At 40.7% G+C, this 24614-nt stretch overlaps 1 protein-coding gene across 1 annotated transcript in view; it reads right to left on the reverse strand.

Annotated features, from left to right (window-relative positions):
- Positions 1-24614, reverse strand: part of ldlrad4b (low density lipoprotein receptor class A domain containing 4b) — a 78310-nt gene that overhangs the window by 50459 nt on the left and 3237 nt on the right. The window contains exon 2 of the mRNA XM_083555112.1: positions 6558-7036. Within this exon, the coding sequence (XP_083411238.1) occupies positions 6558-6597 (40 nt within the window). The 5' untranslated portion in view covers positions 6598-7036. The remainder of the gene's footprint in view (positions 1-6557; positions 7037-24614) is intronic.

The raw sequence follows: 24614 nt of genomic DNA on the forward strand, positions 1-24614 counted from the left end.
ATGTTGTGGAATGTATTTTCCAAGCTTCCAGCAGGTAAACACCTTGATAATAAAATGTGAATACATGAGAAAAATTGTAATTAAACAATGATCTCTGTATAACTTATGCGTGTGTTGACAATACGCAGAGCGAGGGAACTACAAAATATGAATAGACTACAATGTACAATATACACACGGCACTATAGATTAGTATTTGCGTTTTTTGAACATCCTTTGCACATTTAGTCCCTTTCTGCTGTTAGAATAACCTTTCACTTTTATGGGGGAAAATGTTTTCTCTAGATTTTGGAGTGCACTTGTAGAGATTTTAACTCATTTAGCCACAAGGGTGTTAGTAAAGTCAGGTATTGATGTAGAGTGAGGAGGCCAGGGCTGCAGTCAGCATTACAATTCAGCCCAAAGGTGTTCAGTAAGTTTAAGGTCAAAGCTCCATAGCGAGCCCCTCAACAACCCATATAAACCATATTTTTATGGAGCTGGTTTTGGGCACAGGGGTATTGTCATGGTGGAACAGGTTTGGGTCTCCTAGTTTAAGGGATAGGAAAATGAAATGCTACCTCCTGCAAACACATTCTATACCGTTGTGTGCCTCCAAATGTGTGATAAGAGTTCGGAGAAGAACCACATATGGCAGGAAAAGTGTTCAATCCTGTAACATTTTATAATCAAAATGAAATATTAGTGAATATTATGCACAATTGTGTCCCATTTACCTTCCACTTGATACTTTATAATACGTGCAGTTGTCAGAATATGTCCGAATAAATTTTTATTTTTATATCACTCTTGAGAAATTAAACAGTGTAAAAACTTTTCAAAAGGTTTAAAATAATGTATGCAGGAGGTTTATAGATGTGGTGAATGAAGTCATGTAGCTGGTTAATTTGAAAGAGGCAGATGTAGTGGACAGGGCGGTATGGAAACGGGCGATCCACTGTGGCGACCCCTAACAGGAGCAGCCGAAAGAAGAAGAAAATAATAGTGTATGCATGAAATGTATTAAGGTGCAGATATTTCACTGATTTTTCATTTTGTCCTTCTCCACACAGTCTTGCTGTTTCGATTCCCATTTCTAAGCAGCAGAGCACAATCACACACAGAGCTTCCTCCCATCAGCCAGTGACTGTTATTTGTACAGGCTGTTCTCTCCAGTCTGCACACCCCCCTCCCCATTCCCGCCCCTCCCCCCCACAGAAGTTTCGGGGAGTGCGGAAACCTGTTGTGTCTGCCAAAGCAGCACTAACTTTGAAGGCGGAAAATTAATTACAGGAAACGGGAGTATTTTGCACAGAGTCACCATGAAGAAAGGAGAAAAACTTTTCTTCCTCCTACATCCCTGTTGCTCGAGAACGACTTCCAAGCTGGAGCAGAAGAGCAGTAATTCTGCCTACTGACACTTCTGTGCCGCTTCTGCCGACTACTCCGAAAAACACAGATTTTTAACACACTCGCAATCAAGCAGCAGCAGTTGATTTCAGGACGGGCAGGGGGTTGTCTTTTCCGGACCATTCTGAAAGCTTGTTCTCGATCCACCCGATTGCCTGTGCAGTCCCTATTAGCACCTCATCCGCATCAGGACATTTGAGTGTATCATTTCATCAGAGATTGGCTAATTGCCAGCCAAGCTTCACTCCAGTGTGCTGATAGAACACATAATGTGATTAGGCTTCAAGGTGAATTGGGAGAAATCTTGCATCAGCACACCCAATTCCTTGGCGTGTATCTGGTTGCTTCCTGTGAGAACACTCCCAATCTGCTTGCTTCCCGTCATGGCTCGGATGAACTCCTCCTCATTGTGTCCGTGTGCCTTTCCCTCTTTTCTTCTGGAGGAGGTGAGGCAAGTACAGCTGCTGATGGCATTTTTTTTCTCACAAGCCTGTTACCCTAACCATTTCACTACAGCCTTTTGTGGTGAACGTGGAGGTCGCAGTGCCATAGCAGCTTCACAGCTTGGCACTGGAGAGAGCCTGCTTCCTTAGCCGATCGTCTAATTCGCTCGCAATACGGGCCGTCTTTACTTTCTGCACGGCTGAAACGTAAGCCATACTTATGAACTGCGACTGTCTTCTGGACAGAATATATTCCAGCCAATTTCCTTTTTTTTATTTTACGCTCACACAAGCACTTCTTAGACTCTTCTGTCACGGAGATGAAATTGTGATCAAAGCAAAAAAAAAGAAAAAAAAAACAAAAAAACAAAAAAAACAATAATAAATCTTGCTTTTCTTTCTTTCATTTTGCTCTATGGTGTTTGTGCAGGACACATATATAAAAAAAAAAAAAAAAAAAAAAAACTCCAGCCTTCACCCGGAGCATAGCAACATATTAATTTACCTCAAAAGTCGAACGCAAACGTTACTTTACTGCTCTGCTAAGGTTTGAAAGAGTGTCCTTGAAAAGGCTTAAACAGGCAAAAAAGCTTGTAGTGCTTCACATTTTGGAAAGGCAGGCATGTTAAATGGATCATTGAAACAATTATGATGCTGCTTGAAAAAGGAGATGTTATTTCTTGTACTTTTCGATCTTCGTCTTCTTCTGATTATTCTTTCACACTTGCCTGTGATGAAGACAGACACGCTTCAAGGACGTATGCAAAAATTCGGTCAGTGCAAGATATTCTAACATACAAAGCCACTGAGAAACTTTTTTTTTTTTTAAAACACCCATCAGTGGTGCGTCACTATATTCCGAATCAGTCTTTGCTCCTTTTGAGCTTCTGAACTCATCAGAGTACAATGTATTAGAGATTTAAATGGCCCAGCTTCTGGCACATGAATGTATGTCTATATGCCAGGTGACAGTGGCGGTACAACCTTGAGACTAAAGCTGCTTTGATCTCTAGGGTGATAAAGTGTGCACTTATCTCTCATGTGATCGGATTTGCCTAGCTTTTTTTTTTTTTTAAGTTAAGCATGCAAACAACTGTATACTTGTGTGTGTACTTGTGTGTGTGTGTGTGTGTGTGTGTGTGTGTGTGTGTGTGTGTGTGTGTGTGTGTGTGTGTGTGTGTGTGTGTGTGTGTCGCTAGGCGACTGCAGCTCTAAACTGGGTGCTCTGTTACATGCTGTGTACTGGGTAGACATTTGTCAGGCATCTTGGTTTATTGGATGGTCTAAGAAAGCAAAGGGCTGGGATTTTATTTAATAAAATCTTGTATCTTTCTTTATTTCTCTTTCATCCTTCCCTATTCATAGCATGCTACTCTACAGTTCCAGTCTGTCAACCCTGACTGAGGTTCACGAGATGAAGAAGAAAAGACTTGCACGTAGACGTTCTACATTATTTATATAAACAGTATGGACAAAAATATTGTTACTCCTAGAGAACACTTCTAAACCTTTGATGTACGCATAGAGACCTGATCTAACTCAGCAAGCAGTAAATTTGAATGCCTCGCTTTGGATAACAAAGTCAGCAAAACGCACATCCAACATGGCCGTTCGCTTTTATTTCACTAAAGCATTTAAAACTGCACTTTTGTTGCAGAAAATGTTTCTCGCTGACACACTGACATTGCTGACTTCAGATAATTGCTGCAGATTCGACGGCTATACGTTCCTACTGCATGATTCTGCTGCAAATCTCTCGCTCGACCACATCCCAATGCTCTACCGGATTTGGAGCTAGCCACTAGGGAAGCCTCAGAAGTATACTCGACTCGCACGACCAATTTTAGACGTGGTTCTGGCATTCAAACAACTCGATTGGTATTAAGGGGCCCAATGTCTGCCATGAAAACATCCCCCAACACGATTACAATACTACAACCAGCCTAAACTGCTGACAAAAAAAAGCAGGTTCTGTCTAAGCATACATGGACACAATCCTGGCTCCTAAATCTACCCATCAAAGAAAAAAACAAGTTCAGAGAAACCAACAACTGTCCGCTTTCAATGACTGTGCAGCCTTAGCTTCCTCTTCTTGGATGACATGTTACACCAAGTATGCTTTTCTGCTCAGCACAGTTGTAACAGGTAGTTATGTGTGTTGGCATAAAGCTTCTGCCCTCGCTCATCCAGCTGCAGAGCTATAGCTGGCTGGATGCATTTCGTTTATCACACCATTGTTGTAAACTCTAGAGACTGTTTTGTGTGAAAATCCCAGGAGATCAGCAGTTACAGAAATACTCAAACCAGCCTGTCTAGCAACAACAACCGCACCACTGAGATCCCATTCTCCCCATTCCGTTGTTTGCTCTTTACTGCAAGATTTTATTTTTGCACTGCTGCTATATGTGTAAATATATATATTTTCCTCTATTACAGGTCCTCGTTACGACGACCACATCGTAAGTCAAAAATATCGTAAGTTAAAGATGGTGCTATGACTGTGACAGCCTTTCCTGTTTCATGCTGATTAATAATTTTTATTTTCTGCTCTAAACTGATGTTTTTCCTTTTATTTTTTTTCACTACAAGCAGGAGACATAATTGGGCGCTTGCAAGACATGCTTTTATCACAACTTTTCTCCGTCGACCGCTAGCAAGAGTGGGGCATCTCACAGGACGAGAGATACACTCATCTCAGCTGCGCCTCCAACGTAGCGTACATCATACTCTGCTGCCTGTGCGTGTTGCGAATTTTATTTTATTTTTTTTACAATTTTGTCTTACCGCTATCGTTATCGTAGTATCGCAAAAAGGTAAGTCGAACCAACGTAACTGTATATATATATATACATACACACACACATACACATATACACACACACACACACATATAAACACAACACCATTGCACCTGAACTATCCTGCACCTACAAGATTTGACATCAAAACACACCTAAAGCAAACAGAGTTCAGAGACAGCAAGCTCACATGAACTCTAGTAAACACCCCCCCCCCCCCCCCCCCACACACACACACAGACACACACACACACACACACACACACACATACACTTTAACCTTGCAGTATCGATCAGTCTTTCTCTCTGTCTGGAGTAACTTTCACCCAGTTCCCTCAGGGCCTGAACTCACATTGCTGATGTACTGTCACACACACGGTGTGCCAACTACAGTACACTCCCTTTACTGAAACATCAAACACACAGGGGCCAGGGCCTCGAATTATCATGATCGTAGGAATGTCAGATATTTATAACCGCCTGTCCGCCTGTGTTTTTACCATCCACAGTTTGAGTGAAAAAGACAATCCTATTACTAATTGGGTTCTGATTTCTAAGCTATTTTATTTTAACAAACAGCATTTATGAGTGGGGAAAAGGGCATATATATATATATATATATATATATATATATATATATATATATATATATATATACAGTTTATATATACAGATATATGATATATGTCTGTGTGTGTATGTATGTATGTATGTATGTGTGTATGCCTTTTTCCCCCTCATAAATGCTAACGCAATATGGAACAGCCACCTGCAGTGCAGTAAGTAAGCTGAGTATTCTCAAAGCACAAGTACACTCTATGACTGCTTTCACATATGTAGTTTTTAGTCAGTTTGAATGGAACCCTGTCGTGTTTTTCCCCCTCGGTGCAGTTCGTTATGTCAGGTGAGAATGCAGCGATTGCACTCAGCTGTAACTACGGCTCTAAAAGCACTCACCGGCGTAGTCTCGGTCCAATTCCGTGTGAACTACCAAACTTTACATTGTAGCGGAAACACAAGTTTGACACCAAATCAGATTTTACGTTCGTACGGCATGATTTGTAGACGTGGGCACTCTGCAAAGGTTCGAGATTATTTGTGTGCAGCGTGCCAGCAACCCGAACAGCAACTGAATGCCAAAGTAGCCATTTTGTTCAACAAAATGACAACCAATAAACAAACGAGTGTGAAAGCTAACACACGCTCGAGCACTCATGAATTTCCTACAACACCTCTGGGTTTTAGTCATCTGGAGTTCTCGCAGGCTCAACATTGTACGTGCCGCATAACTTCCAAAATCCCTCATCATACTTTAGATCAAATGAAGTTGCTCTTGAACGCTTTCTGCCAAAACACAAGGCACAATCACGCACACAGTTATATTCCGAAGCTCCAGCATGGACATTTGTTCTTTTTCTTTTTCAGAAAAACACCTGGTCCTGTTTCTAAGACATCCTTCACATACAATACTGAAAAACAAAAAACAATGTATATTAATGTTTAAAAAAAGCTTCCAAAGCTGAGCCATCAACTTCTTCACTTTATTTTGTAGCTTTTCAATGGAAACATGATTGCCACCTTCTTTGACTACCATGAGGAAAGGAGTGCTGTTGTGTTGGCGTGGTTTTGGGTTACGGTTTATGAGTTTTGTGCTAATAACTAAAAAAAAACTTTCCACCCTTATTCTCCTTAGGGTTTTTTTTCCCCAAAGTTATTCCAACCTGCTGCATAAAGGTATAACGTCAACAGAGAAAAAGCCTTTGACATTCTGACCAGAGATCAAATAAAATATCACATCTAAATCACCTCAGGTGTAGCTTGTTATCCCATATGAAGAAAATTGTTTAAGGATACAGTAATTTTCTGTTGTATCTGTAACACTGCCATCAAACAGCTCAATTATGTAAGTATTTGAATCCGTTCTCACCTGTGAAAGCATTAGTGGCCGGTAGGTCAGCCTCCTGCATGCTGCTCCTGTGCCCAGAGCGTCGTCTTCCTCCTTAACCGCTCTGATGGGGCTGCTGGGGACGACACAGCCACGACGCTGCCATCTTCACCTCACGAGTCCATCACACTGCTGACACTGCTGCTGAGATAACGGCGCCACTTCACCACGGCAACCAACACGCCGATCCTCCAATTAACACCGTTACCCCCCTAGCCAGAGAGAGGCGATCATGGCTGCCTTAGAGAGAGTGAGAGAGAGAGAGAGAGAGAGAGAGAGAGAGAGAGAGAGAGAGAGAGAGAGATTCGGGTGGAGCTTGTTCAGGTACTTGAGGCAGGTGAACAGTCGAAGCTGTTCCCAGGAGGACGTGCTCGGCTGAGCAAGGCTCTAATCAGCATACCAACTCATCAGTCAGAGTGCAGCTTTTATACACTCACTAGGGAAGCTCCAGAACGGCATCACTGCAGGGAGAGACAGAGGGAGACAGAGAGAGACAGAGAGACAAAGAGAAAGAGGCGACATTTAATTTTCACAGAGTAGATACACAATAACAAAGGATTCATCGATACATTTTGTTCTTCAGTGTTTTCTAAGGCAACAATGAAACTTATACATAAATAAGAACACCATCTTCCAAATCAAGAAAACATTGTTATTTCACTCTACTTATGTCTCCCAGATTTGGCTATTAAATGTGTTTACATGCTAGTCAAAGTGCATTAGCCAGCCATATTAGCTACCTCTTTTTGAGTAGAGTTGCTGTGACTACGTTTCAGTTTTCCTGCTTTTTAAAAAATCCCTCTCTGACGATGATCGAAAGCGTCAAAAACTATATACCGAGTGAGAACTTCTGTTATTTTTCCACTCACCCAGCATAACCCTAGGCAGCACTGTTTACTCAGCAACGAACATGCTGAGTTTTATGTTTTATCAGGTTACTTGTAGTGTAAGAGATGCTGAAGCTTCCTCCTCCGGATCTTTTCTCAGGGAACAATTTGCAATCTGCTTTGCATCGAATCCTTGAACATGTCCACGTCAACGTCATTTCAGTTCATTAACCACACAGGGTGAGACACACATGCTACTGGATATTGATCAGAGCAATATATATATATTTTTATATCATTACCTGCATCACATGATCCCAAATAACAGAAGCAAAGTGAGATGCGAGACAGTGCTTCTGAACACAAAGTAGCATATGGAAGTCAGAACTATCTGGAACTTTCTAAAGGGTCTTTGTAAAACCGAGAGTTATTTTTATAAAAGTGAATGACGCACACTGCAGTATCCACCTCGCTGCAGCAGACATCGCTGCTTTTCAGCAATACTATGAAGTCTGAGCTGTCCTTTAAAAGAAGTCGCCTGAACTTACTGCTGTCACTTACAAAAGCGCGCCAGCAACCTGCTATTTAAGGTTAGGTGAGCATGCTGCCTGGCCTCAGACGAACCAAACAAGTGATCACGAGGTCTGTGTGTGTGTGTGTGTGTGTGTGTGTGTGTGTGTGTGTGTGTGTGTGACGAGCTGTACACTCTGAGCGAGTTGACGACGCTCTAAAAGTCCAGGCCTGCTGTTCCCTCACCTCGGATGAACCGCAGTTACCAGCGTTGTAGTAAAAACACACGCCGTCAGTGCGCAGGAGCAACCTCAGAGGCCCCAGCCGAGTCTCGTGCTGCAGAACAACGCGACAGCATCCAAGTCAAACACAAGTCACACTCACCGAGGTCATTTAACAACAATACAACTACATGCTGAATAGACCAGGACAACAACCTGCAGATACATGAACATTGGTCACCAAGCTCCAGAAATCTTTGCAGGAAGAGAGACTTTGCTTGGTTTGTGTTGTAGAGAGGGAAACCACAAAGGTATTGACAAGGCCACGGCACAATTGTTAACACTTTATAACCTGATGATCAGGGAAGACAGCGGGCCAGATTGAAGCACAGACATGTTGAAACAGGTGGAAATGAAGAAAAGGCTACATCTTTACACTTCAATTAGCAGGTAGTCAAATAATAAAAATAAAAAAAAAGTCCAGATTTCTTTAAAAAATTAATTATAGGAGTTATACAAAGTGGATTTTTCTTTAAGTAAGGGATAATCCATGGCTAGGTGTCCAATTACATGGTCTCAAAGCATAATGTGAAGGTAAATAACCACACGAATTAAAGCTGTTGTTGAAGTTTGCAGTGCAAAACTGACTGAACGGATATAAATATGGGTCGATTCTCCTGCTCAGAATCATACACAGAGATAAAGTGGTATGATAACAATTATTTGTATGAATTTTATTATTCATTAAGATCAAGAGAGTGCGAGAGAGAGTGCGAGAGAGAGTGAGAGAGAGAGAGAGAGAGAGAGAGAGAGAGAGAGAGAGAGAGAGAGAGAGAGAATTCATTTTGTGCCTGGTCCCATAGATCAAAATTGCCACATTCAATATGACATGCAAAAACTGTTCAGTAAGTTGACTAATTAAAAGATTACAGTAGCCGTCTCACTCTATACGAAACAATAAACATGTACCTATGGTTACAGCTGTTTATAAGGCAGCACATTCATTTAGAACAGTGATTAAACTGTACAATTAAACAACTACAGAGTTTAGAAACCATATAACAGAACAATAGTTATTATAGTGTTTACATGAACATAAAGCACAACTGAGCAGCGCCCTGTAAAAAAAAGTGTTGTGGAGCGGTTGAGATGTTCCACAACCTCTGTATCCGGTGCAATTCACATAATCCATGCACCACAAGACTGGTTTCCATCCTGATGCTCACCTCTAGCTGGTACACCATCATAGTCCTGTGCCAAATGTGCTTTTTTCCCTTTATCTATTGTACAACATGAGTAGCTGAAGTGTGATTTCAGGGCTCTAATACCTGCAGACACTCTTATATCGAATCTGCTTTGCTGTGTTTAGCAAAGTTGTCAACAGGCACACCATGTCTTCTTGCATCTCTACCAAAAAAATTGTTGATGTCGCATTCTGATAATAGGTAATAGACTGCAGTTAAAATTGCAAAACGGTTAAAAAGATCCTTCTGAGACGTAGACAGACGTGCAGTAGATCAAACAAAAATCTCTCTCTCTAAAATTCCCCCTCAAATTCTCCTTCTGCTTCTTCAAAAATGCTAAGCACAGAGAAAGCACATCGGCCCCCATGCCTAAGCAAGTGTACTGAGTAAGATGATTACACTATTCTCTCCAAGTGTGCGTGTATGTGTTCGAGAGTGTGCGTGTGTGTGTGTGTGTGTGTGTGTGTGTGTAGGCACGCTGTCATGCTGGATGTGAAATGTGATCTCAGCAGGGGGTCTGTCTGTCTCCTCGTGCTGAAGCTAATGCGGCCACTGCTGCACCGAGCTGCCTTACCGAGACACACTCCAAATCAATCGCACCAGCCAGCCTGCCAGCCAAGGTGAGACGACGACTCGCCCGTCAGGGGAGAAAGACAGAAGGGTGGTGAGAGATAGAGGGAAAAAACAAAAAGCGAGACAGAGACGGGAGGAGGAGGAAGGGAGTGAGGGACGTGGGAGATGGCAGGAGAAAGAGTAATCTTTGTTTTGCATTGAAAGCTAGATGCAGGTCGCTCATTAATCAATGCCAGAGCATAACAGCCACCAAGCTGCCTCTCAACTACAGAGGCCTGCTATAGGTTTCTAACAGTACCTCACTATAATACTAGTAATAATCCTAATAATCCTAATAATAATCCTAATAATAATAATAATAATAATAATAATAATAATAATACACAGCCAGGTATAAACTCACCAGAAGTGGACAATAACACAGTAGGCTGGTTCTTAAAAAATAAAAAAAAAATTTGAATTTAACATTTTTTTTTAATTTATAATTTTTTAAGTTATTGTTGTGCCACCCCCCCCCCCTTTTTTTTTTACACTTCAGTCCAAAAGATAAATTAGTTACTCCACATTCTTTATACTGTACACAATTTCTGCCATTAGACATCAGTTACTGTACACCTAAAGAAAGCACTAACCATGTTCTACACAAGACTTCTCCAATGTTTTATATCAGGGACCACTTTGTCAAATTCCCAGGACCAAATTAGTACCAATTTCATGACTAAACTTTAAATTAAATTATGCATATTTATTAGAGTTTCAGCGTTTTTAAGCTATTGAGCTTTGAGCTTTTTGAGCTATTTGAAAACCATTTCTAAAGCAACCCCAAATAGAGTTTACTAGCCGTGCAAAAAAATAAAAATAAATAAAATAAATCAGCTGTAAAAGGATAACATGCTTTCTCTCTGGTCATTCATATCTATAAGCTAATGCATGGGGAAGAGGGCAGACCACGCTTTCCCCTGCAAGTGCATACAGACGCCCTATGCCATGGCGAGACCAACAGTTTGTAAGGAGGAAGTTGGATGCCTCAGATGAAGCATGTGATCCTACTCAGTTAATAGCCATCATATGATGGGAAAATCTGGGTACAAATAAGGTCAAAAATCAAGATAGATATAGTGTCCCAATACAGATATAGTGTACATAGATGGATAGATAAACGAATCTATAAATAAATTATAAATAAATTTTTTTAATGTAATTTACTTTTTAATGTTTAAGGATATTGAAATTTTCCCACTTGTTACCCCGATAAAAAAAACGAAACCTTTCGACATTTAGATAATTTCCCTTGAATAGAAAAACACCACATTCTCATAAATGAACTGATTCCCATCGCCAAGTATCGGTGACGTATCATTATGCAAGCGAATTTGGAATGTCATTATTATAATCGCCGTGCGGACGCGCCCTTCATTCAGGAGTTGTAGCTGACGCTTGGGCATTCTTTGGTTCTTTAATCAAGGATGCATCGTATAAGTCGCTTTTCTTCTGCTGTCAATTCCATAATACCAGGAGATTTCAGAGATTGTTCTTTTGCGCTTTAAATGGAATAATGAATGATTAATGATTAATAATTGTCCACATTAACACGAGTAAGGTGCAGGGGTGAGTAACAACAGTAATGCTGTGTGGTCTCAGAGTTCAGCCTGTACTGAGTTTAAACAGTTGAGGAAATGTTTAGTTTTACTGCCATGTAGTATTGAGGAATTTTGTTAAAAGCCTCACATGCAGCTAAAAAGAATAAAATAACCACTCATGGCTGTGCATTTCAAACCAGACTTGTTAAAAAATAAAAAATCTGGTAAACTGTTTGTGGGGTTTTTTTTTTTTCCAATTCGGACTGCGTTTGAATGCTCTGAGCCAGTTGCTTGGCAGCAGACAGAAATGCTCAAGAAACGCTTCTTACTTTTGCTTTTTTTAATTTATTTATTATAACTCAGTCGTGTCTGTGAGATTTTAGCTTAACGTCGTTTTTTCCAGCACGAGAGATAAGTGTAAATAAAAATCGGCGAGGAAAAAAAATTAAAAGCAGGCTTTCATCAGATCCTTTAGAGACATGCCTTGGTTACAAGGTACCTAACGCGATACAAATGCGTCGAGGACGATTCGGTGGGGTTGATGATGGTTGTTGATTAGGAAGTTAAAATTTTGATACAAATAAATTCTTACTTCATCCAATACATAAGTCACACAATAGTTACACAATTGCTGGAACGGTGGGGGGGAAAAAAAGCAATGCAGGTTTGTATGTTTTACCTGGCACCATGGGAGAAATGGGCCAGACAGTCACTGAAGGAACACACACACACACACACACACACACACACACACACACACACACACACGTTAAAAGTAGGTAAGTGATTTGCACAAGAAAGACATTCAGCACAAAAGTCACACGTGAGGCTTTACAACAGCATACTGGGCGGTTCTGGTTAGATTGCTAGGCTGTCGTGCTATGTGGTATTTGAGGCCACTGTGGTTGTGTGGTAAGGAACAGGTGGGTCAGCAGCAGAGAGCGGAGAAAGCCCGAGAGTCCTGGTGATTTGGTGAGGCGTGACTGACTGTCAGACTGGAGAGAGAACAAAGAACACCAGCAGGAAAATAGGGAGAGCGAAAGAATGTGAAGAAGGCACCCTGCCGAGCACAATCCCCTACTCGCAGGAAAGAAAAAAAATTTTTTGCACACACTTCATATCCTTCACTTGCTAGGAGACATGCACAACTCAGATTCTTTGGGTACGGTGCCAACGACAAGCCACTTTCACCCAACCCAAATCCAAAAAAGCAACAAAAAAAAAAAGAACCAAAAATCCCAAAAAAAACAGAAGGCTAATTTTGTTTTCTGCCAGGCAACATGATGAGAATCATTTCCCAACCTCGAGCTTGCAATATTATACTGACGAATAATATAAGACAGAAATATAAAATCTGCGTGTCCGTGTTCCTTTCAACAGACATTGGTTTTCTGGGTAAGACAGAGAGGCACAGACATGCTCGTATGCTGTACAGTAAATGGCCTGAGCAGTGTTTCTGCCTCGTGATGACATCGGAAACACCGTTCCAGTCTGCTGCTTCGCAGTCTGCGCCCTGATTACTCTGCTCTTTTCTGCCTTCAGTTCGGCTCCCTGTTTCAAACCAATCCATCAATAGTTTGTCGTGCGGCGTATGGGCAAGATTCACACTGCTCACACTCTTGCTGACCCTTCAGTCAAGCGCCATAAAGCACGGCTCTGAGTTCCAAGAGGAAAAAAAAAAAAAAGAATTTGCTGAAACGGTTATTCAAACTAGCGTTAGGAGGACCGTCTACAAATTATACCTCTGGCTGGGTTATATTACAACCACTACTCAAACAGAAATCTCTGTGTCTCAACATTGTACCTCAGCGCTCTGCATTTACACATTCTGTCCAATACCATGGGTTCAGTTCCGGTCAGACTTCCTCTACAACTTTACACACATCAGCTTCTACACTACAGCTTCTCCTTGCAGCCCACACTCCACCCCTTGTCTCCAAGCTTTGTTTTATGTGTTCGATATTTGAATAAGGGGGTGCAATGAAAGACTTCAAGATTATGTGGCACAGAATCAATTACTATTAGATTCATAATCCCCCCACCCCCCCAAAAAAAATTGTGTTTTGTCTCAGGGAGGATCGCAGTCCTTCTGAAATCAACCCATTTTCACCTTCTCTCTCTCTCTCTCTTTCTCTCTCTCTCTCTCTCTCTCTCACACACACACACACACACACACACACACACACACACACACACACACTGCTTTTTTTTCCTATCGTCTCAAATCAGCTGCTAAAGCTCCAGACAAATCAATACGAAGCTCATCAGGATGCTTTTCCACAGCGTCTAGACGGCCAGACCTTTGCTGCTCGGCAGTCAGTATAGACGAGGTCACTGAGGTGAACGCCAACACGCATGACCTCACCCAGGCAGAGCAAGTCACCGGCAGCACCGAGTGCACCAAGACACAGAGTGCCGCTCACTAAAGACTCTGAAGTGCCAACGTTAAAACCAATTCTCTGACTTCATAGCCTTTCGCAGAATTCTGCTCGCATTCACCCAGAAATGCTTGGCCCAGCAGATGCTTCTGAGACTACAGGTGATTCCTCATTCACCCAGACCCAGTTTAATCCTGCCTGATCTCATGCACTACAGGGTGAGAACGCTGCTGCATTGCAGCACTCCGGATGCCACATGGCAATTATCTATCATGTATAAAGTAATATTTCTGTACCCTAGCATATTAACTCTCCTTCCTGTGATCTGTGACTGAAGTAAAAACTAGTCTGGATTTGTGCTGAGCCTCAGAAAAGTTGAGGTGTTTACCGTGTCCTCGTGCCGAGCTGCTGTCAAAAGCAGGCTGCATTGCACACTGCGACAGAGACAGGAGGAGGCAGAGTGCTGCAGTGGCTACAATTCGGACCAAGACTGGGACTAAGGACGTGAGAATCAGCACATCATCACAAAGGACAGACACATTGGTTAAACAAATGCTATGAGGACAATGCGTTTGAATCTCTGCTTTGCCAGCACAAAGACATAACGATTGCAAACTTTAGAAATGACACCTATAATTCGGTCTCAGGCACTTTGTCCCTTCGCCACAATGCATCGCCCATTTCTGACCGCAAACACCAAGTTCTTGAATGTATATGCACTTAACAACAGAGAATCTGGACACAATGAGCTTGCCAAAGCAATATATATGGCCATAGAAACGGAGAATATATTCAGGAACACCGTAGCCAAAAGATGCTAAAGCCAAGAATAAGGCTGTGAAGAACAGACACATTTTTTACGACATCCTTCGGAAAACACACTGGCCAAACAAGTGTGCTGCATTATCACCATGCTCACATCAGCCAGACTACACTCAACTCATTACAGCTGCATTACAGCCTTATGTTTTATTCACAACACACACACACACACACACACACACACACACACACACACACACACACACACACACACACAGCCAGCCATTTACACACACCCGCTTTCAGCCATTCACACACACCCACTTTCAGCCATTCACACACACCCGCTTTCAGCAATTCACACTCAGCCATTCACCCGTGCCCACTCTCAGCCATTTACACGTGCCCGCTCTCAGCCATTCACACTCAGCCATTCACACGTGCCCGCTCTCAGCCATTTACACGTGCCCGCTCTCAGCCATTCACACTCAGCCATTCACACGTGCCCGCTCTCAGCCATTTACACACCCACACACACACACACTCAGCCATTCACACATGCCCACTCTCAACCATTCACACACACACACATACTCTCAGCCATTCACACGCGCCCGCTCTCAGCCACACACACATGCACTCAGCCATTCACACACACATGCACTCAGCCATTCACACACACATGCACTCAGCCATTCACACACACATGCACTCAGCCATTCACACGTGCCTGCTCTCAACCAACAATATTAGAACTGCGCTCCTGTTATATATATTTATAAAGACTAACTGAGGTATTTATTGCCTCTAAACTATTCAGAATTTCTACAATTCGGTTAAAATTGAAGGCATTTTTATATACACTATGGCAAAAGAGAACTTGCTGAACCATACTTTAGATTTTATGCTCTCAAACAACCTACAAACTCTCTTTTAATACATTTAAATATAAACTATCTAAAGCTTATCTTTCAAGCATCGTCTGAATGTTTTGCATAAAATATTAAAACCTTAACCCTGGAAGCTTTCATGTTTTAATGCCACTTTGTGTCTGTGTGGTTTATTTGATCTCTGGCTTGCCAATGGAGGATGTACCCTGCTTGTGATGTGTCTGCATTTGTCGATTTGCTCTCATTTAATTGTAACAGTTCTCTCTCAGCCATGTTTAGTAAGAACATGTAGTAGACTCTTCATAGAATCAAAGAGATGTGACTTGCAAACTCAAGGCAGCAGCATTGGTCCTATTCCAAAATGGGTTACGGTTGATCGATACATAATATGCAAAAATGTTTGTGGACATCTGACTATAAGATTCATCCCGCTCCAATTTTACTACTTGTTTGCTGATATAATAACCGCCACTCTTCTGAAAAGATGTTTAACTACATTTCAGAGTATGATTGTGGAGGCTTGTGCTAATTAAGCCACAAGGCTATTAGTAAAGTGAAGGTTTTCAATAGGGTTGAGGTCAGAGCTCTATAGCAGGCCACTTAAGATCTTCCACTACAACCCATGTTCACAATATCTTCATAAAGCTGGATTTGGGCATTGTCATGCTAGAACAGGTTTGGGTCTCCTAGTTGAAGTGAAGGGAAAATTTTATGCATTCATTGTGTGTCTCCGACTCTTTGGGGAGGTTTAGAGATGAAAAAACACATATGGCTGGAAAAGTCAGGTGTTTCAATACAATTGTCCAAAACAAGAAACAAAAACACTCTACATTCTAACAGAAACACTGCCTAGTATCATCAGCATATATTTGGTTACCAAACCTGGTTAGCATGTCGGCTATAAGGTACGCCCTGAAGCTGAAAAACAGACAACAGAGACGATTTCATTGATCTGAATAATGGTTAATGCAATTTAGTAACTAAATGGCTCGGTCAGGTATACGCTGTGGTACATGAAGGCAACATTTAAACCACACACACACACACACACACAGGCGTACAAAACAGCAAGGCTGCAACGATTACTCTGAATAATCGATGATGCTGATTTTAGTGTATTCCTAAAGTAACACCATAATGAAGCTGCTAGGGGCAGCGTTAGTGCAAAAGACACACAAAATACAAGAAATTCCCTTCCAAAATACAGATTTCCTGCTTAGATACCAAGAAGGCAAACGGAACAGTCGAACCGAATGCAGGAAAAGGATCGTTGTTGTTTAGAACTGCTTTGTAAATTGCGCAATCTTTAAGATGGAAAACGACGAGGCAAAGCCAACCACACAGGCCACTGCAGTAAAATATTAAACTATTAGTATTAAATGTTCCCTATTTTATAACTAAACTACTCTATATGCAGCAAAGTTGCACATTAAGACGGTCATTTAAGCTTAGTTGCGGCTTAATATTAAATGAAAATGAACATGTATGTGATTTAGGTAAAGAGGTAGAGAGAAAGACCTGTTTAAATGGGCAAATTCATTTCCTTATCAAACTCCTTACTGGTAATTTTAACTATTTAAGGGTTTAAAGAACACATTTAATAATAATAATTAGGAAACAAGATATTAAAATTTAAAGTCAAATCACACATGAAATATGTTGTTTAACCAATTTTTTTACTTTCTTACCCTAACTTTTTATATACTATATTGACAGTTTGTAGACCTCTGACTAGAAGATTCATATGTGCTCCTTGAAAACCCGATTCGATATTTTGCTGTTATAATAGCCTCCACTCTTCTGAGAAGATGTTTCACTAGATTTTGCAGTGTGCTTGTGGAGATTTACAGTACTGATTGGGGTGCAATCAGCGCTTGCCACTCATCCCAAAGCTGTTCAATAAGGTTGAGGTCAGAGCTCTATAGCAAGCATCTCAAGATCTTCCACTCAACTCTTGTTCAAATTTCCAGGCAAAGTATTTTTGGAGGAAAAAAAAAGCACATATGGCTGGAAATGTCCGGTATTTCAGTAAATTTGTGCATATAGCATATGCTAATAGCAGTCATTTATAAATGTTTCAGTCAAATGATTGATTTTTAATTTATCAATTGACATAAATTGACTTAAAATATAGATTTTTTTTTCTACTGTATACAAGCACAGTGACTGAGCGACTCACAAACTAAAGGAAACTTTTACAAACACAGTTTAATATGTGTATGGGACACTGAAGTGATTTCCCTCCACTGCACTTAATTTATGTTCATGGGAACGCAGCAATCGTGTTCGGGTGTGGACCAAAACAACCGGTCTGAGCGTCTGAGCGACATAGCCTCCGTCTGCTTCCAAGCGTCAAAGCTCAACTGATATACCCGTCTTTCAACAGGTCATAAAACGTCAGACTAATTGTGAACTGAAACGTTTGAAGAATTTGTGATAAAGACAAGTGGCTTCTGTCAAAAAAAAACAGCATGTACACTAAACACCAAGCATTAACCTACTCATATGAATAAATCTGGCTTTTACAGTCTACATTTGGACTATAAAATAAAAAGTGTTACCTGAGAAAAACTCACAAAAGCTAAACCCAGACGCATATCCTTGGGTTGTGCTAAGGTATCTGGGGGATAGAAATGCTTTTCCTTAAAACATTGTATTGTAATGTTTTGTATCGTAAAAAACAAAACAAAACAAAAAAACAACACACAAAAAGACACCAGTCAGATGATAGAAAATTTGCCCGTTTTCAAACTGGACTTTTCTAGAACTTTCTTTTTGGCATGCACTTCCTAAATCTCATCTTAAGATGACATCTGGCAGAATCTTGTCCATTCCAAACTTTTTCAGAGACAGTTTTGTCACATGAAATATTTTAGAGGTGTTTGAATGAGGGAACAAATTTTCCATCTTATATCATTTTCATTAATAATGTAACACTGGTAGATTTTTTTGTTTGTACATATCTCACTTAGAATACACTCACCCGTTTGTAACATTCGATACAGTTACAGAAAGTTATTAATAAATAAATAGAGTGGGTTATTAAAGCAGGATTAAGATCCAAAAATGCATGTCATTAGCACTAATCACAAAAGCAGCTGCTATCAAATCTTACCCTTTCCATTATATGGGAAAACGGATTATATAGAAAGTGTAGCCTAGTGGTTTGAAAGAATCCATGATGATTTCACAAGAATGAGGGCATGGTGCACTGCATTGATGCAAAAATGATCATTGCGGTCGAAAAACGGTTGCATTCTTTTTGCCGATAGGAACGTTATACATTTGAATCCGTTTACAGTTAGATATGAGGTGTGGGATATCCGATACACAATTAAGATGCTGTTATAACTTTTGTAGCAGTTGAAAACAGTAGTTTCTGACCAAACTCTTTTTTTTCTCTTTCTGGAAGTTAATAAGACACATACATACATACATACATACATACATACAAAAAAGCTTGTCCTGTTACCAAGTTCCCGTTCTTAAGACTCACCCATGGTAGAAAAGGTAAAGCATTACCACTGATTGTTACAAGGTGCTGACACATTAAACTTTATATTTATACTTTAAATTATAAGGGTTTTTAACCCGTTTATTGTAGAGTGTCTGCTGAACATGTCCCTGTGTAAGATGCTACAAAAATAATAATGCTTTAGGACAAACACATGAACTTAAACCAGTGATATGAATTACAATTCAATTCAATTAATTTGTATTTGTAAAGCACTTTTAACAATGTACATTGTCTCAAAGCAGCTTTACTCCGATAATTAAAAGAATGCATAATGTTTGTTTCTTATAATTGTACGTTTGTCCCTAATGAGCAAGCCCAGACAAAAAACTCCCTGACAGTTACAGACAGTACTATCAGATCATTTTCTGACCAATCAGACTTGAGACTTCATGAACACAAAGTTATAGGATAAAATAGTACAAGATGTTAGCTTAGGGAAAAAAAAAGAAATAAACTACTATGATTAGTTGCTGATTTGCAGTGGTAGACCCTGCTCCATCTGCATGTACATAACTAATACATTGGGCAGAATGTTCATTAAGAACTGAACATATGATGCTGTAATCCTGTACAGTTCGGAGCAAGTGTACAGTCTAAGGGTGTCTTGGTTCTAACACTGCCAGGATTAGGATTAGAACCCTGTTCAGAGCCCGGTGAGTCTCCATCTGTCAGCGTAAGAGTGAGCAGGAATAGGGGCCTTACCCCTACTATGCCATATGGACTGCCTCTTTTCTCAGTCGCTATGGCAATCGGTAGATAGGAGAAGGCCTAGAAGCTTCAGAGCTTCTGTTTCACACTAGTAGATCAGCTACTGATCTAATTACCAACCTAGACACAACTGTTAAAGCACCAACCCGCACAGTGACATTTGCCACCAGTCTTCCAAGTGGTGCTGACACAAACTTTATATCAGTGTTGAACATTTACATTTTCTCTTCTGCTGCTTTTTAGAAGGGCATCAGGTGGCATTACCCCGATTTTCACCAGAATTCAGAAAATCAGCAAGGTTAGAATCTGGGTGTGAGTTAAAGTCTGGTAATAAAAAGGCGAATTGTGGCAGTCGGCCCCTCACAGGATCCCCCTGACATTTTCTGCACCCAAGGTGTGATGACATTCCAAACAACGAGACAGGCGGCTTGGCATATGATGTCAGACGGACAGACGGATCTCTGCGAGACAGGAAGCTCCTCCCTATTAGCAGTGAGTGTTCCGGTTGGGAGTGGGCAGCCATCTCAGCAGAGTTCCCACTCATGCCAAGTGCAGAGACTGGAAGCTAATCTGCACTATGGGCCGCGTCTCAAATATCAAGTCGTCAACATAAGACTCAATATAATCACAAACAGCCCCACAAATCCCACCCCTCTCCACAAAAACAATAAGCTTTCCTTTTGTAAAATTGCTAGAAAGTTTAACAAGGCAGCTGAGCCTATTGTGCTTATCTGTTCAGTCATCCGTCGCCCGCAGACTAAACAACCAACAGCTGTGGACAGACAGGTAGCGTGTATGAGCATGTAAAAAGAAGCTGAATCAGAAGGCAAACATGCGACAGTGAATTATTCAGTCGTAAAGTCTTTTATGGTGAATGTTTTATGGAGACATTGATGGCGATGTGCAAACCCCCCCCCCAAACACACACACACACACACACACACACACACACACACACACACACACACAGATCGATCATATTTCTGACACCGCGCTCCACGTGCCATCACAGTACACTGTTACACTTGGCTCAATGCCACGCTCATATCAGGCAGCTGCCACAAAAAGGCACCTTAACCTGGCGACACATAATGCTCTCCTCACGCCAACACACACCTCCTCCTCTGTCTGGGGAAGTTCTGTCTTTACAGCAACAACCCACTGTTCTCTCTGTTCAGGGGAAAAAACTAATGCCTGTTCGAAAAAGAAACATTCATATTTAGTATACTGTCAGGATCGTGCTGAAAGAAGTGCAAGGTTTTTTTTTAATGGAAAATAATATGATCCTTTATAAATTCTTTATAAATAAGTGGGTAAAATTTAAATACTGAATAACTCGTAAATAAAATTAAGAAAAAAAAACATTTAAACCAAAGAAAGTTTTTGCCTGACATACTGGGTCAGGCAAACACTGGTGATTAGTGATTGGGTGCTGGGAACACCCATTATCCCAACAATCAGCCACTGGTCACCAGTATCACCAAAACCCACTGACCACCATTATCCCCAACACTTAGTGACTGGTCCCCGTTATTTCCGAGTGTTGGGGTTAATGGTGGTCAGTGGTCAACAAAGTGGTAACTCTGTGGTTAAAATATTGGACTTCTTATCAAAAGGTTGCAAGTTCATACCCAGCACCACCAAGCTGCCAAGGCAGGGCCCTTGAGAAAGGCCCCAGTTGTAAGCTGCTCTGGAAAAGGGCATCTGCCAAATGGCATTAATGTAAATATGATGTGAGTTGGAGAGATGTATTGGGTGCAGGAAAGTCATGAATGTCTTCTTAAAAAACACTTTTAAAATACGGTCACTTAACTGGGACTAAAATGCTGCCAAATCTACTTTATTCCACTGCGAACGAATACATATCTTATGTAGTGATAAGCAGCAGTCGTGTGTTGTGTCCGTTTATTAAGTTGTCGTTGTGTATTCTCAGTTTGTGCAGTGACGCACTGTAACTTGCCAGTCATACAAGAAACCACTGTGCACTTTTACCTAATAAAGTCCAGGTGGAACTAGACCTAATCAGGTCACCTTTAAAAAGCCCTGATTCTCAAGCTTAGGTCAGTGCATAGGGAGGAAAAAAAGAGGAGAGAGACACAATTGTTCAGCGTTTGCATTTCTATAGTGCCTCAAACGTCATGAGAAAAGAGTCACAGTGCAGACAGACATGACAGACACTTGTGTTGCCAGTCACTCTGGACTAATTAAGCATTCACACCATTGTGTTCTGAATGCAGCAAAGTTTCAGCAGACAGATGAGCATTCAAGTTCCAGTGGCCTGCTCTTGACCTTTAACCCCACAGAGCTGCCTTCGAGACAATGAGCCTGAAATCCTGCAACAATTTAAGAGGCGGTGGTTGCATGCAGGCTGTGACTGCAAGATGTGGGCTGCACCAGCTCAATGCAAGTCGATGTAAAATGGTGTAAAGACGTCCTGAAAACTAGCACATAATCATATAAAAGAAAAAAATGTTGTGGTGTATTACAGCATCACTAGTCAGAGACACAATCTAACACAAAATCTACACACAGTTTTTCCTCAGGAAAGTCATGTTTCTGCATTCCAATTTGCCTTCTATGCTTCCGAAATAGTACCTGCGTTTAGAACAAGCATGTCCCGAATTGTAGTACGTAGTATGAAACAAGTTTCCCGAAGGCTTCTGGATGGTCTAATGTTTCCAATAGATTCTTTAATAGTGTGAATCAGTGAACTCTCGGTTAATATCGTCCACAGCTTGCGTGAAAGAGGATGGAATTTGTGACATAATGTGTTTTTTATGAGGCATGGAAACAATAATCCAAAGGAATGAATCAAAGATAACATGCTGCAAGATGTTTGTTTACACAGTGCTTGACTACGGAACAAGGGGCTCATGCGTCTCTTTCACTACACGCTAAAAAGTGTGCACTTTTTTTCTTTCACACTTTTAACACATAAGAGTGAGTAGGCAATATCGGTAGGAGAATGCTGAGGATGGAGCCACCAGGAAGGAAAAAAAGAGGAAGGCCAAGCAGGAGGTTTATGGATGTGGTGAAGGAAGACATGCAGGTAGTTGGGTTGAAAGAGGCAGATGTAGAGGACAGGGGGGTATGGAGAAGGATGATCCAATGTGGAAACCCTTAATAGGAGCAGCCGAAGGTAGAAGCCGAAAAAAGAAGAAGAAAACAACCGTTTCATACTGTTCAACATTTGTACTTCATATAGGGTCCTATATGGACAAACGTGTTTGTGGACACATGAGCCATAGCTTGGTATGTGCATTTTGAACATCGTAACCTTCACTCTTCTGGGAAGATGTTCCACTAGATTTTGGAGTGTGCTTGTGGAGATTTGTGCTCATTCAGCTAAAAGGGTGTTAGTAAAGTCGGGTATTGGTGTACATTGAGGAGGCCTGGGGTGCAGTCAGCGTTCCAATTCATCCCAAAGGTGTTCAATAGGGTTGAGGTGAGAGCTTTATAGTAGGCCATTAAAGATCTTCCATTCTAACCCACGTAAACCATATGTTCATGGAGCTGGCTTTGTGTACAGGGGAATAAGATAAGATAAGATATAACTTTATTCATCCCACATTGGGAAAATTTCTCTGTTACAGCAGTGAAAAAAAAGAAATGTGCAAATATATAAAAGAATAGAGACATAATACAGTATATAAACACACACACACACACACACACACACACAACACAATGTATAAATACAAAAAGAAGAAAAAAAAAAAAAAAAAGGAAAGAGACCACAAGTAAGTAGAAATATCATGCTGGAACAGGTTTAGGTGTCCTAGTTCAAGTGAGGGGAAAATGTGATGCTTCCACATCCAAACACATTCTATACAATTGTGTACCAGCAATTTTTTGGTAACAGTTTGGGAAAGAATCACACACGGCTATAAATGTCAAATTTTCCAATACTTTTTTCCATAGAATGCAAGTTTTGCGATCCTTTATTATCGATTTAAAAAGATAAAAACTTATCATCTGCACAACAATCTGCTGGATGATGGAATAAAGTGTAACGTTACACGTACTGTGTTTGAAATATTTCGTGAAATACCTCGCTCATGATTCGGGTTTCAGCTAAGACGGTTTGCACTATTACGTAAGCGCTGGTTACACTGCCTGATATAAAAATAACCTACTTGTAGTCGATCACTTAGGTTACGTGATCCGATATGCAGGATCGGCATTGGGCTGATACCAGCAAAAACTGGTGGATATGATATCAGCGGAGAAGAAAACTGTCCGAACCAAATCCTGTAAAAACTGGAATTGGAAAGATTTTTTTTATTGAACCTGACCTGAAAATATTTGAACAGAGACATTATTTATTTATTTATTTATTTATTTATTTTTTACTAGAATTGATTTTGGTGTATTTATTTAGTGCTTTATTACATTGCCGTGTGTTCCTGTGTCCGAGGCGAACCTTACAGACAAAACGGTGTCTTTTATAAAGTCATAGTTGTGGTGTTATTCTTTTCTCTCTTTCAGCAAAGTGCTTTCACTATAAAAAAAAATGAAAAAGTTATTTTAAAGGCAGAAATATATGCTGGTCTCAGGTGAGACGCAAGGAATAGGGAAAAGTGTTATCACACCTTCTGCTGTTAAAGTGCTAAAAGGAATAAAAAAAGATAGATTTTGAATACTCATTCATTTATATAATAAAAAAAAAAATAAAAAATAAAAAATTTTTTTTATTTATTTATTGTTACTCCTAACTTTGAACCGAGTTACTGTGTAGTTAATGATGGTTAAGGCACAAGACTGGACATACTAGTGCAGAGGTTTACAACCATCTGATCATGACCAGGACTGGGATATTGGGTTACAAG

Source organism: Silurus aristotelis (assembly GCF_946808225.1).
Source record: "Silurus aristotelis genome assembly, chromosome: 1".
Classification (NCBI taxonomy): domain Eukaryota; kingdom Metazoa; phylum Chordata; class Actinopteri; order Siluriformes; family Siluridae; genus Silurus; species Silurus aristotelis.